This window comes from Talpa occidentalis, unplaced genomic scaffold, assembly GCF_014898055.3.
Source record: "Talpa occidentalis isolate TD23 unplaced genomic scaffold, MPIMG_talOcc4v2.1 talOcc4.3, whole genome shotgun sequence".
NCBI classification, from domain to species: domain Eukaryota; kingdom Metazoa; phylum Chordata; class Mammalia; order Eulipotyphla; family Talpidae; genus Talpa; species Talpa occidentalis.
In genome coordinates, this window is record NW_023603184.1 from 24,369,283 (window position 1) to 24,387,987 (window position 18,705).

General features: G+C 41.5%; 1 protein-coding gene across 2 annotated transcripts in view; it reads right to left on the bottom strand.

Moving 5' to 3' along the window:
* Window positions 1-3,679: 3,679 nt before the first annotated feature.
* The window catches only part of ZDHHC13 (zinc finger DHHC-type palmitoyltransferase 13), a 40,106-nt gene continuing 25,080 nt past the window's right edge, over window positions 3,680-18,705 (bottom strand). For both annotated transcript variants that reach the window (XM_054699348.1, XM_054699347.1), the window contains exons 11-17: window positions 16,872-16,994; window positions 15,377-15,439; window positions 14,623-14,716; window positions 13,696-13,779; window positions 9,584-9,741; window positions 6,970-7,067; window positions 3,680-4,069 (exon numbers count right to left, since the gene is read on the bottom strand). In XM_054699348.1, the coding sequence (XP_054555323.1) occupies window positions 3,931-4,069; window positions 6,970-7,067; window positions 9,584-9,741; window positions 13,696-13,779; window positions 14,623-14,716; window positions 15,377-15,439; window positions 16,872-16,994 (759 nt within the window). In that variant the 3' untranslated portion in view covers window positions 3,680-3,930. The remainder of the gene's footprint in view (window positions 4,070-6,969; window positions 7,068-9,583; window positions 9,742-13,695; window positions 13,780-14,622; window positions 14,717-15,376; window positions 15,440-16,871; window positions 16,995-18,705) is intronic.

An 18,705-nucleotide genomic window follows, 5' to 3' on the forward strand; every position in this document is an offset into this window, starting at 1 on the left:
TGGTGAATTCTCTCACCCTCCTGCGCTTCTGACTGTACCCAGTGCTTTTATAAATAAATAAATAAATTTAAAAAAAAAAAAAAAAAAAAAAGAAAGTCTAAGAGCTGTAGAGCTGGACACAGCTGCCCAGGGGCGTACAGCCGCTGAGAGGGCTGATCACAAAGAGGGTGACGAGATTTTAGAATAGAGAAAAAACGGTTTAAATGTCCTCCAGACATGGGTCCACACAGTGTCTTTTGCCCCTCCTTGGCAGCACTGCCTTGGAGTCTTTGCTTTTGTTCTTTTTCTTCTAAAAAAAAACTTTACTTTCTTGAATAAACTTTGCAGGGAGATGGCAGCTTGGGCCCCCTGCTAATCTCTATATGCTCTTTCCTCCAGGATTTCGCTGGCATCGCCTCTCATGGTCTCTCCCTCCCACAGCTGCCACTTGTCCTCTCGTGCCTTTCTCCACAGTCACCGCCCTGGGTGACGCCGCCCTTAGAGCCGCAGCCAGGCCTGGGTGTGCCTACTTACACGTCCCCACGCATCACTCCAGGTGTCCACCATCAGGCACGCGTGCCCCGCGCCCACGCGCCTCCTGCATTAGCACAATCAAAGCTGCAGGTGATCGCCACAGAGGCCGGCAGTGTGAAAGCCAAACCAATTCACTTACACTGCGGGGTCCAATGAGAGAACCAGAAAACACACTAGTTTTGTATTTTTCTAATTGGGCATTGACTAAACACAAACTAATATTTTTGAGAAAGGTGAACATACTGACAACACAGAGGCAAGTGCAGGAAGCAGCTACCTGGGGACCAGGGAAATAAAAAGGGGTCGGCAGGGGTGTGCAACATAGTTTAGATGTTTTGAGGAGTGGCTTTCCAGGGGCTGAGCTGTACCTTTGAGGGCAAAATCCACTTGGTTACTGCTGGTGCTTCCTTTTTTTTTTTTTTTAAAGATTTATTCATTCATTCATTCATTCATTCATTCATTCAAGCACTGGGTACAGTCAGAAGCGCGGGAGGGTGAGAGAATTCACCAGAGCCAGAGGGGAGAACAGAGCAGGCAGAAGGACCGAAGTACACTGCTGAGGGGAGCAGCGGGCGGCAGGAGAGGTCTGCGCGCCATGCGGGACCCTCCTCCGGTGGCCGGGGAGCAGGCAGGGATTGAACCGGTGCCGCAGAGGCTACAGGCAGATTTGCAACCCAGAGCTCAACCGCTGCGCCACCGGGGAAGCCCAGCTGGTGCTTCGAAGGGGGGCTCAATGGAGTTTGTTTGGGAAACACAGAAGAAAAGCTAGACCCTGATTCCAACGGTCATGTGAGGGTTAAGGGTCACCGAACAACACTGAGGAGTAGCCGGCAAGCAGGACAGTCTCTTCTCCCTCCTCCTCCCAGTCTGCTGGCAGAGAGTAATGGAAAGTGAGCTGCCACAGAGATTGTGATTTCAGAACCCTAACATCAGAGCACATGACAGAGTACAGGAGAGTAGGATTAGGCACATTCTCCTGCCTCTAGCTTCTCGCTCTCGGTAGTCAATTTTAAAAAGATTTCTGAATGGTCAAAATGTATTGAACACTTACTATATGCCAAGTATAATTCTAAGCAGTTTACATGCAATAACACATTTAATCCTTAGAACATTTGGAGGTGTATACTATTATTATATACAAATTAGGAAACTGAGGTACTTATGCAAGAGATGCCAAGCCTGCATGCTCTAAAGAGGTTCTGCCATCCACCACATAAAGATGGCAGTAAGATTCATAGATTGAATCTTAATAGCATGCAGAGAGAAAAGAAGGGTGTTTCCCAATAAAACACCCAAAATTACCCACCCCCTCGTTGTTAAATGCCCAGCTAAACAGGGTTGGCCCAAAAGCCTGCCACCGGTCTAAGGCATCTTCTGGCAGGGAACCATAGGAAAAGGGCAGAGGGGCAGGCAAGTCTGGGACAAAAAGAAAGTACAAATCAAGAAAACAGCTGCCATTGTGAGCATCCCCAGGGTTTCTTACCCAGTCTCTTCCAAGTATCTCTGTGCATCTTGACTCTGTGTGTCTCCCCTTCTGTGTCCCCTCAAGTCCCCGGTGCAAGTCTAAAGCCAAGAAGCAAGTCAGGCCTCTTTCTTCCACATCTCTCTGTTCCAGGTGCCTCCTCCAAGCCTCATCTCCCAGGGCTCATAGTTCCTCCTTCCCACTTAGCTCCACCTTTCAGCAGGTGGGGTGGGCAACATTGAGCCTCTCCTTTTTATGGAGATTACACTATTGCACTCGGAGAAGACACAAAATATTTAGGGATTTAGGTGTCTTTACCTGCAAAGAAAGAAAAGGAAACCAGATCCTTGAGGAATGGGAAGGTCAGCATGGTTAGAGTACAACATGTGTGTAGGGACAGGAAGACCCCAGAGCAGGTTTTCTATGACCCAGCAGACCGGGTAAAGGAGGAGTCAGAGTCCTCAGTGGCTTTTTGCAGGTTTTTATTGGGGTTTACCAGGTACACAGCAGGTAGGGTGCTGGGGGGGCTGGGAGGCTGGCAGGCCTCCCAGCTCCCAGCAAGTCTTCACTCTATCTGGGCTCTCCGGCCTTCTCTCTGCTTCTCTGCTCTTCCGTTCGTTCTGCTGCTTCTCGGCTCCTGCTGGTGTCCCCATGATGCCGCCCTTAAAAGCATAGTCTCAGCCCAGGTGAATCCCATCTACCTATGCCCACACCCTATTCCAGGTGCCCGCCATCAGGCATGCATTCAGGACCCCAAGGATCCATCATCTATCCTGATGGCGGGAGGGCAGAAAAGCCTGACATTTTTCCTTACCCTACAATGAGGTTAGAACGATACTAGTAGGCAAAAGCAGGGCATAGGATTGACGCCTTGAGGACATGGGGAGGATATAGTTTTTACCATGCAAATAGTGAGAACCTGAAGGATTTTCAGCAGGAAAGTGCCGGGCCCAGGGGATTTTATATACAATACCAAGAGTTTAAGTTAGCATTTCCCTCAGAACAAGGGAAATTAACAATCCCAATGGTCTAATATATTGGACTAAGTAAAAATAATAATTAATCTAAGACTTCGTATTTTCACTTTTTTAAGATGAAAAAGTGAATTTAATCTTGCTTTAATACACCTTTTCTCAATTGAAGAAAATGGAACTGTGAGACAGAGTATTTATACAAAGTTGTGCCTTTCCTCAGGAATGTGAGATAGGAGGGCAGTAGCCACAGAGCTGGATGCAAATGGTTACCTCTGAGGTGGCAACTGAGTGCCCTGTGGTGGGAAAGGGAGGTGTGCGAGAGGGGCCCTTGTGTGTGGTACAGACTCCGCCCTGAATTCATGATGCACCAATTCCCTAGATACATGGGGAGCCCTTCTGAAGCTCGGGGAGGTGTTTTGTTTTTAACATGGATTCTCTCATCTCCATTGCTTGCCGGGCAATAAAAGTCTTGGTCTGTTAAACTGAACCTGGTATTTCAGTTTATGGCTTTCGGTCAATGGGGAAACTGATCCTGGCCCTCAGGGGGTTGGGGAACAATACTACAAGTGTGAAGTACCAAAAACTCAGTCTCAAATTATAAAAAAAGTGTTTTTTTAATTAAGTGTGGAAGCAAACCTCAATTCTATTTAAATATTTTTACATATTTATAGATAAAACAAATAATTTATCAAAAATCACAAGTTGAAATAGAACTATTTTGAAACAGCCAATGAAGTATCTAAAATAACATATTTTATCCCTAATTAGTGACTCATCTCAAAAAAACAGTAACTTGCATTTTCTTGTGAAAATATAAAAGTTTTTATTAGATGTCTGCCAAGTTCGCTCAGGAACAGTACATCTTGCCATATCTAAAAAAAGTATGACGTTTTTCTTGAGAACTCTAATCTTCGCTTTACTCGCAGACCACAGGGAGGAGGCGCAAACACAAATCAGAGTGATAGTTCTGGTGGCTTCTCGTCATACGGAGCGGAGGACTTTCTCCTTAGCTGGGTGGAAGACCATGGTGTACTGTGTCGTCCAGTCTACAGCACAGGGCTTCACCAGGCCAAAGCAGCCACAGTGAAAGAAATCTGCCAGGTTCTGGGTGAACCCAAGACTGCCAAGAAAGGAAGAGAACAAGTCTTAATACACTTTCTGTTTAGTTCTTGAAATTCATTCAAAACTCAAACATTCACTGAGAATCTATAATATACAACACCCCCTGAAGATTGTGCAGGAATCCAGAGGTGAATCAGGCAGTTCATAGGCTTCTAGAATCTTAAACCCAAAGTCCAGCTCTATTTGTGGACCTGAATCTTTATTTTGAGATGCCCTGGCTTCTGCCCAGCAACTGAGTAAGTTCATTTTGGGTCCTCCCTTCACTGGAATGATTACTGCCATCAATAAGTTTCTTTCCTTCTATTCCCACTGCCCTAATTCAGACTTTGATTACCTCAAAAGTCAGGTAGGTCAGAAACATCACAAAAAATAGAGGGGTTTTTTTCTAAACTTTCTAAGCAGCTCTCTAAATAATTTCTCTGTTTCACTTCCTTCCAATTCATCGCATATATTAGGACTATCTGGTCCCCTAAAAACCCTGATATAGTCACAGCACCCCACCTCCTAATCAAAATCCCATAAAGACACTCCTTGCATAAGGCTCAAATTCAAACTCCTTACCTTTGTGTTCAAGGCCCTAAACTCCTCAGGTGTTATCCCCCCAAACTCATCTTTATAGACCCCTGCTACAGCTTCTCTGGCACTATTTTTTCCCATGATCATAACTGCATGGGTGATTCTTTTACCTGGAACCCACATCCCCAGTCTTTCCTCAGGCAACTCCCTTATCCTTTTTTTTTCCCATTGGTTATATATACACCATATATTCTTTCTTTTTCTTTTTATATTCTCCATACAATTGCAACCTTATTTTGACCCCAATCCCTCCTTTCCCCGCCCCCACCTATAGTGTGTCTCTAGTTTAAGTTGTTTGTTGATTTTGATTTTTTCTTTCTTATAGTTATTCTTTTTCCTGGTCCCTTATTTAAGTTTTCTAGATTCCTGCTATGAGTGAGACCATCCGGTATTTTTCTTTTTCTTTCTGGCTTATTTTGCTGAGCATGATCCCTTCCAGCTCCATCCATGTTGCTGCAAATTGCATGTGTTTATCTTTTTTGCATGCTGAGTAATATTCCATGGTGTATATGTACCACATCTTCTTGATCCAGTCATCTGTTTTTGGGCATTTGGGGTGTTTCCAAAGCTTAGCTATTGTAAATAGTGCTGCTATAAACATAGAGGCGCAGGTGCCCTTTGGAATTAATGTTTCTGTGTCCTTTGGGTAAATACCTAGGAGTGGAATTGCTGGGTCATATGGAAGCTCCATCTTTAGTAGGTTGAGGAATCTCCACACAGCTTTCCATAGTGGTTGGACAACTCCCTTATCCTGTTAAGTCCTATCACTTCTAAGGCCCAGTCAAGACCCACTTACCCTTTGAAGCCTGCCTAAAATTACAACATTCTTCAGTATCATTCTGTTTTCTGCAGTCGACACCAAGAATCTACTGTCCACCCAGTTATGAGGAACATTTACTTTTATGCATACACCTGTATCTTTCAAGTGCCTGGCCCAACCCCCTACACACATGTCTGTGTATGTGAGGTTGACTGCCTGCTGCTGCTGCTAAGTGGGGTCCATCAGGGACAGCAGCAGTGCTCCTCAGAAGGCAACTTCTTAGGAAGAGGACTGAGCACATGGAGTGGACAGGGTAGCATGCTGAACATTATGCAGCCCAGCCTGAGAGACGGTTAGGAGTAAAAGTCTCTTAGGAGAGAACAGATGAAATAAATCTGTGGTTTGGGCAGGACTCAGAAGGGAGATTCACAGAGGCTCTTAGTTCCTCTGGCCTATGTTGCCATTACTCAGCCCAAACACACCCAGCTTTCTCACCCCTACAAGCAGACTCCTCCAGGGTTTGGAATGCCCTTCCTTCCACTCCCTCATGTCCTGCCCCTATCTTTCAAGGCTCAGTTTAAAATTTCACCTCTATCCCAAAGAGTTACACACTTTGGTTGAGTAAATATTTATTCTTCCGGCTAACCCACTGGGAAAGGGGCTTTATCATCACCACCAGTCTGAAACAATCACCAGAAGCTTAACACGACTCTCTACTTTCCATCACTTTAGCCATCTCTTCCCAATTAAGTCAGTTTCTCTCCACTCTGAACACACATCAGTTATATCTGAGGCTCTGATTTCCTTGTCTAACAGCTTACCAGTTTCGCCTTGTACCACGAGAATGGTTTAAAATAGACTGCTTGTGAGATAGGCAGTGAGCATTCAAATCCCTGAGGGCTGTGGGTCACCTCTGCAGCACTCCCAGGCTCCTAGACCCCAATATATGTGATAAGAGATAAGCTTCAAAGCTTGAGGCTCACATCATGAGATGATGGCCTCCTTACAAACACTTACACAGTGGAGGACAAGTTTCATACAATCAGTACTCTAGGGGGGGAAACAGATCCCAAACCTGAAGAACTAACTTCTCCCAGACAGAGGTGCGTACATTAAATGTAGAGCTAAAAGAATCGCTGGCAATAGAAAGCCAGGTTGAAAATCTTGGCAAACTTCACCATCTAACACTTTCACAGAGAGCCTTGTGGCTGGCTTTCTCAGCCACATGCTTACTTATCTCACACTGACTTCATGCCAGCAGTGTGCAGCCTTGTGACCGTGTGGTTTGACAGGAGAGATTCCCCATCTTGGCATAACTTCACAGTCACTTAATATTCGTGCAGAGTCCAGCAGACTAAATCCCAAATTCTTACCACCCTTGTGCTGCATGATCATACCACTCACCTCCTGTCACTGAGCCTTCTAAGAAGAAGAGGTACAGCTCCACCAGAGAGCAAGTTAGAGGATAGCAGTGTGGGCATGGTGCTGGCTCTAGGTTGAGGAACCAAAGACTAGGCTAGTGTCTTCCACAGGACCCAGCAGCCAAAAAAGCTCTCACTTACTTGTACGGTGTTCTTCTGAGGGACAATGTCTGTTTCATACGCCTGCTCTGCTTCAGCAGGCTCATTCTCTCATGGGAGGTCAGACCTAGAAAAGCAATCTGAAAAAGCAGGTTGGGAGGTACATGAAAAACACATCTCCCTCACTCTTAGCGGTGCCTCATGGAACATTGGCAAACATTCACTACTCCCTCAAAACAGTATCATCTAGCCTTCTGCCCAAGGATCCTGGAGATAGCAAAGACTCAGCAGCTAGAAACTAGACTCTCTTATGTAAAAGCAGATGAGTGTGGTATTTTTTTGGTCTGATTTTTATTAGCCTTCAAGAAAGCACAGTGCCAACCTGCAGTCACGAAATAATTATTTTAATAACTCAAATCTTGACTTAAACCATATTTAGATTCTCCACACATTCAAACATGCAACTTTTAGATGGGAAAAAAGGCCAGTGCCAGTGCAATTATCTTAACTTTTGTATTCTTCTTGGTCTCTCTTTGAAAAGCACCAGATTAAAAAGTTAATGATCTAAGAACATTTAAATCCATAAATTTGGGGGAGGGTAAGATTTACAGTAATTTAAAACTTCCAAATCATTAAAATCACTATTCACTGAGTTATATCATTTAATTCTCAAAAGCACTCAAGCACCAAGTTCCTTAACTATAAATGAAGTTCATCACACAATCCTCACCAGATTAAGAATTTGAGGTAAAACATTTAAAATATCTAGCGCAGAGAGTTACAGAGGTGAATTGACTAGTCCAAGGCCACATACTTTAGGATGTGGCAGAACTGAGACTAACACTTTGGTCAGTGTGGGGATAAAGCCCACACTGGTCCTGGCCAATAGTCCCTGAAGCTCAGCTTGACTCACTACAATAACTCCATGACTCACCAGAGCACTCCGGAAATGAAAAGTCTTCAAATAACTCAATTGTTTTGCTCATTAAGAAAACAACTTTAGGGCCTCCCTGGTGGTGCAGGCAGTTGAGCGCAGCCCTGTGAGGCTGTCCACAGCCTCTGCAGCACCGGTTCGATCCCGGCCGGCCAGCAAGAATCCCACATGGTACAGCAGACCTCTCCTGTCTTACCCACTGCTCCCCTCAGCAGTGTATTTCATCAGTCTGCCTGTTATGTTTCCCATTCTGTCTCTGGTGAATCCTCTCACCCTCCCACGCATCTGGCCTGTACTCTGGTTCTTGTATAAAAAAAAATCTTAACAAAAAAAACAACAACAACTTTACTCTGAACTCCTGCATCTGAAAACTATGCAAAACTCTGAATCTACTTTCCTGCCTTATAGACAAATATATCAACTTTTCTTTTAAAAAATTAAGACTATTGTAGTTTCATATATACTTGCACTTGTTTTTTTTCCAAAAAAGAAGAGAATTAGAACTGATGACTCAAATCTTAGGTTCTCCTTCTAACTCCATCTACTACTAGCCATATGTCCACAAGCAAGGACTCAGATCTCTTAGGCTTCGTTTCCTCATTCATGAGATGGAGACACTACTTTGCCATGGTCTATACCTCAAATGTTTTCAAGGAAATAGATGGGAAAGTGCTTTGGCATATGTCTAGCAGATATAAATATTAGGTACTACAAATGGTAATAATTAATAATCATTGAGGTTAACACCCACTCTTACTACTTGAGTATGTAAATGTCGGATGGACAGATTGGGATGAATGTCCAGAAACCTCAGTTCAGTCAGTCAGTCAGTCAGTCAGTCAGTCTTATTAGCTTAATCCCCTGCCTTAGCATTTTCCTGCTTGCTCTTTTTTATTATTATAGAAATATTTACCCCCCATAAAAGTAGAATACATTTTGCTTTTGTTGAGTAATGCTCTAATCATCTGTGGTCTTGCAGTAATAGGCTCAGACTGACCATGGCTGTCCATTCCATGAAGGCAGGCCATAGCAACAGTGAGAATTAGGTTATGCCCACGGGGGAAGGCAGGCTGCAGGGAAGAGTAGGAGCCTTGTAGAAAGCTGCAGGTAACTGCTGCCCTGGAGGCCACGGCCTTCCTGGAAAGTGTAACTACCATGTCCATTGCTTAGTAATGTATTTTTCAGTGCTTCCCCATTTCTACCCACTTAAGAACTACATCATAATAATAAGGATAACAAGCAGGGTTGGCAAAAGTAAGGGAAAATAAACATTTCACATCTGCAGAATGCTTTACAGTCATCCCATGCTTTCATACACCATATAACTTAATTGTGTGATGGGAAAAGCCCCTGAGTGGGACTGTCAGAAGACCTACATTTCCAGTTCAGCTATTTCCATTTACAATTCAATTCACCTTAAGCACAAGCAATTCAGTTTACCTCTCTGGACTTCTACTGGTAATATAAAGAGGTCAGATTAGATAACTTCTAGGGCCAGTAATAACAGTTTGTTATACTAACATTTAAACCATCCTGTGAGAGAAGAGACTCTATTATCCCCATTTTACAGACAAGGAAACTGCAATTCAGAAATAAGAGGCAATGTCTAGTCCCAGAGAGGTGGAAGCAGGATCAAAGTTTTCTGATTTGAAAAGTAAGTCTTTTGTTCTTAGTACAGGGTATTGGGAATTTCATTCAAAGGCATAATAAGAAGTGAAATACCTGAAAGAGCTGATTAACTAATACAAATGTTGACCATGAGAAATGGAAAGCTGCTACCGTGAAGATATATAAGATCCAGGGGGAACAGGCCACAATCTGATTGAGGTAGGTCCACGGTCCATCTTCTCTGAATGTCGTGACACAGTGATGTGACCAATCTGTGAATTCACACAAAAAGGAGCCCATTATTTAAAAAGGCAGCAGACAAGTGACCACTCTAAAGGAAGATTAAAATCACTGCAATTCTAATTAAGGCACAGAGAAAGCAAGACACGATGGCACAGACAAGAATTCAACTTGAAGATTTTATCTTTCAAACGCCAGTCCAGCAAACAAAGATGAAAAATTGGTACTTTACTGTTAGGGTCTAACACTGCATCAGCAGTTGACAGTGAAGGAATAAAAGCAAAAAGGGTTCAAAAAGCCACAACTAAAATCAGCATTATCAGCATAAAATGCACTGGCCAGATGTTAATTGTTCAAGGACATGGCAACTGAGAATGATTATATTTAATAAATATTTGTCCTAGAAAGCTACCTCTCCCACGTTATGTACCATTACGGAACTGAATATAAACTCTTTAGGGTTCGGACCAACAGGCCATTCTTAAACACAAGGTAATTTACAGGCCCCTAGATACCAATAGAACATAAATGAACAGTTACTGGTATACTTTTGCATTGGCATCTTAATTTATTCTAGAGCAAGAGAGGCCAAGTGAGGGGATTCGTGAGACAGACACCCCTAGGAAAGAACAGAGAGCAAGATTCACATGGCCACAGCTCAGTTTCTTCCCAGGAACATCTACTTATATGCTCATTAAAAAGATAGAATTTCACTATTCGTGATATTGACTCCCTAATCCATGCAGCTAAGAAGAATACAGGTAGGAAGTAGCAGAAACAAGAGAACAGATTTCAAGGTAATGTAACTCTAGAGGCTTCCACAGGTACCATGACCATGTGAATTCTATAGAATTCACAGAGATGAGAGTTCTGTAGATCTGTATCTTGAGGTTTCATAAATATCTCTGACAGTTTGATAAGTAGTTTTAGACACTTTTCCAAAGCAGCACTTAAGAGCTCCTAGGACTGGAGGAAAATGAGTCTGTGACTTTACTATCACCTTTCTGTTGGCCCTAAAAATCTGTTTTTTTTTCTCCTCTTTTGAGTCTCATTTGGTTTATTCCCAACTACCTTTTGTGAATATATGCCAGAAGCATTCTAAGAGCAATCACCACAGAGTAACAATCAAGGTAACACATTAAAGCAAATTACACTTGCTTTGGAGCTTCTCATTAGTACAGCAAAGAAAGATGCAGTCTACGCACCTGATACAACAACAAAGAGTATCATTTCCAAGAAAAGAAAGAAGAAACAGTGGCTGAGCGGGAAAAAAATATCTACTTTCTTTCAGCTACGGATTTCTATTGCTCTCTTCCAGGAATCCTTTTGTTAACACAGCATGAACTCAGACGAAGTCTTCATAGGATTGATTTCAGATTTAATATCAAAGGTAAGGCTGGCAAGTGAGCGTGTACATTATTTTACAGTCAAACATTTCAGTATGTGTTAGTCATGTGCATTCTAGACAGATGGGCATTGGCTAATGACAAGGAATTCACTTTGTTTCAAGTCAATTGTTTTCATCTTTAGATAGCTCTGACAGTTAGGAAGATCTTTCTAACACTGACTTAAATCTTTCTCCCTGTAACGTGCAGGAGGCTGAAACACTTTCTGTATTATTTACTGTCCACTCTAAGAACAGACCTCACAGAAGATAAGATGGATAGAGCCAAAAGAGTTGCAATCGGATTACATGAAAAGGGTTACAGCAGTGTTCTGGTAACAGAAGTGTTAATTAACAGTAATCAGAGAAGATGGGATGGTGGTGACGCTTCATTAGAAACATGGAGTACGTTTATTTTTTCTGTCTGAGAAATAATGATAAATGACATGATATCCTATTCACTGCAAAGCTATAGCATCAGAATATAAATGGGATAAAAGTAACAAAATATGTTCAAGTGAAAGTAAGGTGCGACTATTCCTCAGAAACAAAGTATCACATAGAAATCGACTCAGAGTCAGAGAAAAACGACAAAGTGCAGGGAAGAACCAACGCTTGTAATAAGAAAGCAACTTGGAAAGACTCACTGTGATGGAAAATTACTTCTGTCCTTATCAATACAGCGTTATGTTGGACACAGACACTAAACAAAGGTGACTATTTTTAGTGATGAGAGACAGACAAGAGTAGTGTAAAATCTGGCTCTCTCCCCTAGGATCAAGTCCAAGGGACAAGTTGGTCCATGGACCCTTTTGAAAAGGTTTTCCAGGAATATGCTTTATTGTTAGGCCTTTTAAAAGGGCAGTTCTTTCAACAGAAAGAGGCACTTGGTAAATCTTTTATTTCTTACACCACAGGACAGAATCTAAGTGGTTTTAAAATTCCAGTGCTTGGGATTACTGAGCCTTTCACAAGAACTGAGATCAGGAATCACAGCCTTTTTACTATCAGATCTATTTTAGACATCACTGGTTACAATGAGCTACAAAAGCATTCCTTAATGATCAGAGGCACCCAAGGCCAGGTAGGAAAGGCGCAGATGAGGTAACTGAACCCCTCTCCATGCCCATGGCAGGGCCAAAAGGAAAAAATTTCAAATAGATGTTAATGACAATCTCTAAAAAATGAAACCCCAAACAAAGCAAAACTTGTAAAACTGGATATTTCTGGGGTGGGAAATTGAGAGGGCTAAGGGACAGCACAGGAGACTTCTCTTTCAAAAACTAAACAAAATTTTAAACTAAGGAAAATCAAAGTGGGGAAGGGGAAATGGAGGGAAGAAAGAGGTGGGACATGAGATGTTAAGGAAAAAAGAGAAAAACTAGAGGGGAAACACTTTATAAAGTCTTCCTGGATCATTCCTGATTAGCCCCTGCAACAAACTAGTATCCTATTGGCACGACCGAAGCCCTGAGATTGAATATAATAGAAGGGTGGAAAAAAGGGATTGGAAGCAAAGCCTCTGACTCTAGAGCCCAATTCTCCCAAAGCCTTGAAAACAGTCAAACAAATTCAAAATAAAGACAATACAAGAGCTGTATGTTTTTCCAAGGTTGAAAAGCATGTCCCGCAATTCTTGAGAGCTAACCAAAATTCTTCCTGCTTTGATTTAAACCCTGTTGCTAAATATATATATATATATATATATATACACACACACATATATATATACACACATATATATATACACACACACACACACAAAAGAGAGAGAGACAGAGAGATCGAGATCATTTTTGTACAATGTATGCTTGTATGCTTTCTCCTCTCAGGTGTTCCCCATAAAGTTCTCACCACCAACTCACCCATGAACTGAGAGAACCTTGTGCTCTTCTTTCCCCTGTTTTGATTCTTCTACCTCCCCCTCCCTTGCAGAATGTCTCTGATTTATAAAAACCCTGTTGTTCTTAGTCAAGCTGGATGTCATTCCCTTCAGGAGACCCTGACAGGCCATTTTATACTGAACTGAAATTATTTTCCTTTCTCAGGCATGCGGAGTACAAGATCTAATGCTTTCTCCCAAGTTATTATTTCCAACTTTTCAATGATTGTTACAGTTTTCCCATCAGTTCTAAGTTGGGACTTGCTATGTATCAGTGGCATGTGATTTCAGAGTCTTGTTCTATAATGACTGGGACCATCTCCTCCTCCCCTAACTTTCCACCACTAACCTTTCCTTTGCTCCTACTTGATTTACTCTTCACTTTCTTGCTTTGTATTTCAGCAGCTGATTTTTCCTTACATCACAGAGAAATAAAGCTGCATTTGCCTCAAATGAATTTGTATTTTTGACAACTTCCCAAATTAACAAGGTCACTTTAAGAGTACAATCTCCTCCATTCTACTGACAACTAAGCTCTTTGGGAATTTCTTGTAGCTTTCCCATGCTGAGAGTAGTCTTAGATGTATCCATTTCATTTTTACTAGGGGTATGATTGAGAGTCACTCAGACCAGAATGTGACATACAAGCCTTTACAAGGAAAAGTATGTGTGGGTGTGGTACATGAGCCTGCTGAAAAGAAAAAAAAAAGGTATACTTACAGGTATATGATTCATACATAATCCAGGCACACACAATGGACAGGAAGAATAAGAAGAATATGTAATAGTGATGGTTGCCAAAACCTACATCAAAAAGAAAAACAGTATACTTTACACTCTTTTACCGTGACTTTCCAGTTCAAGACCTTATCAGCCATTTTTCTGTCAAAAGTCTTCACCAAAGTAAAAAAAAATAAGGTGCTGTTTTGCTTTTAAATACCATTAAACCAAAACTAAACAGCACTGATATGTCATGGTCAATTGCCCATGTTAGTTAATATTTATTCATTGCCTACCTAAAAGAAGATTTTTTTTTTTTTTTTGGATAGAACCAAATTTACTAAGCATATACGGCTCTAAGATGATTTGGTACATTGGAGGAAGGGAGAAGGGCAGAATCATATCCTGCATCTCTCTTCTTGCCATGTATTAAGTCCATATGAGTTTAACTTCTGATCAAGGACTGACTTCATCAGGGGAAGAGAGAAAACAATCTGAGGAGCAGCAATAAATAAATAAGTTGCAGGCACTGTATAGAGCAAAAGCGGAGCAACCTGCAGCCTGAGGGAGGTCTATGGGAGCACAGAAGAGTAAGGGTGCCAGGTAACCAGGCCCTACTCTTGTATGTGCTGCCCTCTTGACCCTGGCGATGAGATAATAACACCAACCTCACAGATGTGCTCCAATGATGAAACAGATTCTGTCTTTGAAAGTGCATTATAAACACTAAAATACTGTGCAAATGACATTATCATCAAAACGGATGATTAGTTTTCCAAAGTATTACATACCATAGAGATGATTTCCTAGCAAGAAGAGGCACAAAATGGACCTCTTGGATGCCCTTCCATTTTTTCTTATATGTCACACACCTAACTAAGCATATGGTTAACTTCCTAGTGGTAACTGAAGAATTCAGTCTCTCACCTATGCACCGTCCAGTCCACAGGCAGTGTTGATCATATCGAGCCACACAGGAGTTGCACACATGGCAATGGAGTGACCTTAACGGCTTTCTTATCTAAATGGACAATTAAGAGAAGCCTAAGCAAAAATCAGTAACAAATTACAAGAAAAAAACTACTTTTAAAGCATAAAGATACGGCAAAAATAACCCCAAGTTGATCATCGATTGACACAGAGGCACTGGAATGCCTCACTACTCTTTATCTGTATGTCTGCTTTGATTAAACCATCATTAGAGGGAATTTGAATTCTAGGGTCTATTCAGCTAAGAGGAAATGAGGTAGCACCACATAGCAGAATGACCTCTGGATTCAAAAATAGGAAAGCTAAGTTCTATCTCTGGCTCTCCAATAATTTGGGGGAAAGTTACTCCTTCCTAGGCTTTGATTCCTTGACCACAAAATGAGAGGTTTCATTAAGTCGTCTCTAGAGTGACCAAGTGCCTCTGACTCAAAGTTAATTCTAATATAGGCTTCACGGCAGGAAAAAGTAATCAAAAGACACTATGGATCATTCCACTTCAAGAGATTATAAACATCTTGCTTCCACATGTTCAAGGAAAAAAATTTAAAATGACAGTAACACAAAATTAGACTCTTAATAAAAACAAAGGTGTATAAACATACTATGAAGATTTGACAAACGCTTACATGAACAATGTTATGAAGAATATGCCTTAACTGTGAGGAAAATTTATAAAGAAAGACTCACTCACAAGACATGATGTACAAAATGTTTTGAAGTCCAGGCAGCCAGTCTCTGCAAGGGTGATGATATTCTGAAAGACATGAAGTTTGACCTTACAACTGTGCTTTATTGAAGAATGTATAATGCATGGTTATATACCATTCTCACAGCTCTTTCTCCTAATGGAGGCAGCTAGGAAAGCAATTTGGAATAGTTGCTACCAAATCATTCTGTGCTTGAAATAATGTGACTTTTCAAGGCTGCATTTTCAACCACAGCCAGTAAATTAGAATGCATAAAAATTAAGCTGCATCCCTTTCTCCACAAAGACAATCATCGCCCAGTTATAATCTGCTACAGAGAACACACATATATACATGCATAGAAAAGCAACAAAAGCCACATCAGAACGATAAACACCAAGCACTCTGTCTTCCAGTGACACTGGCTTTTGGTAATAAAGAAGATGACACTCTCCCTCTAATCATTCACACACAATGGAAGATACATCATGCCATCTGACAACTTCACATCTAAGGAAGGGAAGGGGCATCTCCAAGTCAATAAAAAAAAAAGGACCCTGCCTGGTCCCTGACTAAATTGCCTTCCCTGTATTGAGTGGGAAAATTTAAGCTAAACAATTGCTATCTCTTACACAAAGCAGCAGGTGATCATATCTGCTAATAGAAATTATGTCTCAAAAAGTCTAGCTAGGGCCTCCCTGGTGGTGCAGCGGTTGAGCGCTGGGTTGCAAAGCTGCCCACAGCCTCTGCAGCGCTGGTTCGATCCCCAGCTGCTCCCCAGCCACCGGAGGAGGGTCCCACATGGCGCGCAGACCTCTCCTGCCGCCCGCTGCTCCCCTCAGCAGTGTCCTTCAGTCCTTCTGCCTGCTCTGCTCCCCGCTCTGGCTCTGGTGAATTCTCTCACCCTCCCATGCTTCTGACCGTACCCAGTGTTTGTATAAATTAAAAAAAAAAAAAGAGTCTAGCTGAGATACTACTTGAATAGAAAATAAAAATATTTTATAAGACTTTAATATAGGGCCTCCCTAGTGGCGCAGGCGGCTGAGTGCCACACTGTGAAGCTGTTTGCAGCCTCTGCAACGTGGGTTTAATCCCGACCGGCCAGCAAGGGTCCCACATGGAGCAGCAGACTTCTCCTGTCTCACCAGCTGCTCCCCTAAGCAGTGTGTTTGGTCAGTCTGCCTGTTTTGTTTCCCACTCTGTCTCTGGTGAATCCTCTCACCCTCCCGCGCATCTGGCCTGTACCCCAGCACTTGTATAAATGAAAAATAATAAATAAATAAATAAATCTTAAAAAAAGACTTTGATATAAATAAATAAATAAGTATGACAGCAGAGAAATATCACTTTTTTGCTGATGTGATCCACCTGCATGTTGCCCCTTATGAGTGCCAGGCACTAGAGATCAGCTGTGACAAAAGCCAACAAGGCCATGACCTTCTGCACTTTACATACCCTCTTGGTTCAAAAAAAATCAGTAACATTTAAGTGGAAGCTCACCGTTTTCCTTTCTTCTTCAGAAGACTTAGTGAAGCCTGGATCAGTTGCCCAAGTCTTGTAGAAAAAGTAGAGGAAACCCATTATGCTGAGAATAAAAGTGAAATAGATGGGGGTGCCTGTTAAATGTTAAAGCTAAGTTAAAGGAAATAAGAAGTTTCTGTTAAGACTAGCACCCTGGTGCCTAAGACTCTTTCCTCTCTGATCTCCAGCCTCCCCTTCCCTTACATACATACATTCCTGCCCCCAAACCTGGCCCCACCTTATGTTCTAAACCTACAGGAATTTGCTTATAGTTGAGTAGCAATTAATCCCATGTAATTACTGAAACTTATATGAAATGTAGATAGGAACAGTTACAATATACAAGGGTCATCCCTAAATGCAAAAACATACAAAATCCAAATAAATTAATCTTTACTGGTGTAACTGCACCTCTCCTGTCAGCATCTAAAACAATATTTTCTGATCATTTTAACAATCTCATACAGAGAAACAAATCACTTTATTCAGAAAGTCCACCAATATTAAATGAATGCTTGCAAAAATGTCCTATTAGAAAATTTAGTAACTAATCCTTGTAGTTGTATTAGGTTGAGTTCATTCAGAAACAACAGAAACTGCTCTCCTTACAGAGTGACTACAAATCAAATCCTTGTGATAACACTGAAGAATATACTGGCTTTCTTGACAACTATGTGTGTACTATCCTGGGCTTTTGGTCAAAGTTTCTGCTTCCTTTTCATATAACATGAAGCTATGCCATTCTCACAACACAAACTTGTATATGTTGATTGTCTGAAGCCCTATTTTATCCTTCCTACTCTGAGGTTAGCTATAGCCAGGATCACCAATGTCACAGTCAGTGGGTCATTTTTTCTTTCCTGAGTGTGAACCTTACTTCCAAACACTTTGGTCAGGACACTTAACCCAGCCTCATAAAAGACAAATATCTTACTGAACATAAAAAAAAAGCACCAAAAGTAACTGATCATCTGAAGAATGATCAACCTAGATGTCTCCTGAAAATTAATTTCAACATGAGTCTTCTACATAGATTTTATTCATGAGTAATAATAATTATAAAACCATAGATATTATTTACAAACTGAACTATGCAACGGGGACTGGGGTCAATACTTTACAGGCATCACAGCACAGTAACCCTTACAGCTTGTTATTGCTGTCCCAATATACAGAAAAACTAGGGCTCATTGAAATTTAATAACTTGCCAACGATGTACATAACTAGTTAGAAAAAGAGCTCAAACTCCAACTTATTCTGAAGACCATATTTCCACAGTGCCCCGATCCTTTTCTCATTATGGCCAAGGTGGCAATCTGAGACAAGCCTCCTCTAATTACCCAGGAGGGTCTTTGCAGAGTAGCACATCCATTCATGCCCAGCAGCTCAAACAGCATTTAACACTCAGCTTGAAAAACATGAATCTGATGGTGAAGTGCGCCACCTACTGGTTCACCAGCCCTCAAGAGCAGTAGGCTCATGTGAGTTATGTATGGGTTTTATGTTTACGGTCATCATGGGCAAAACCCCACATATTGTCAACTACAACAGTTACAATATAATAGACATGGAAATCAGTTCTAATGTTGAGTTCATTCAGAAACAACAGAAACTGCTCTCCTTACAGAAAGTCTCTTCACAAATATTGAACAGTTTGTAGTAAAACTCAACTGAATACTAAGCTTTGTTATCCAGGGTTTCAAATTACCATGGAGTACTTTTGCTAATTTTGATCCTCCCACCCTGGCAACTTTGAAATGAGTCAATATAAGAACTATCTCACATTTTGTGAAAAATCTGAAATAAAGTGAG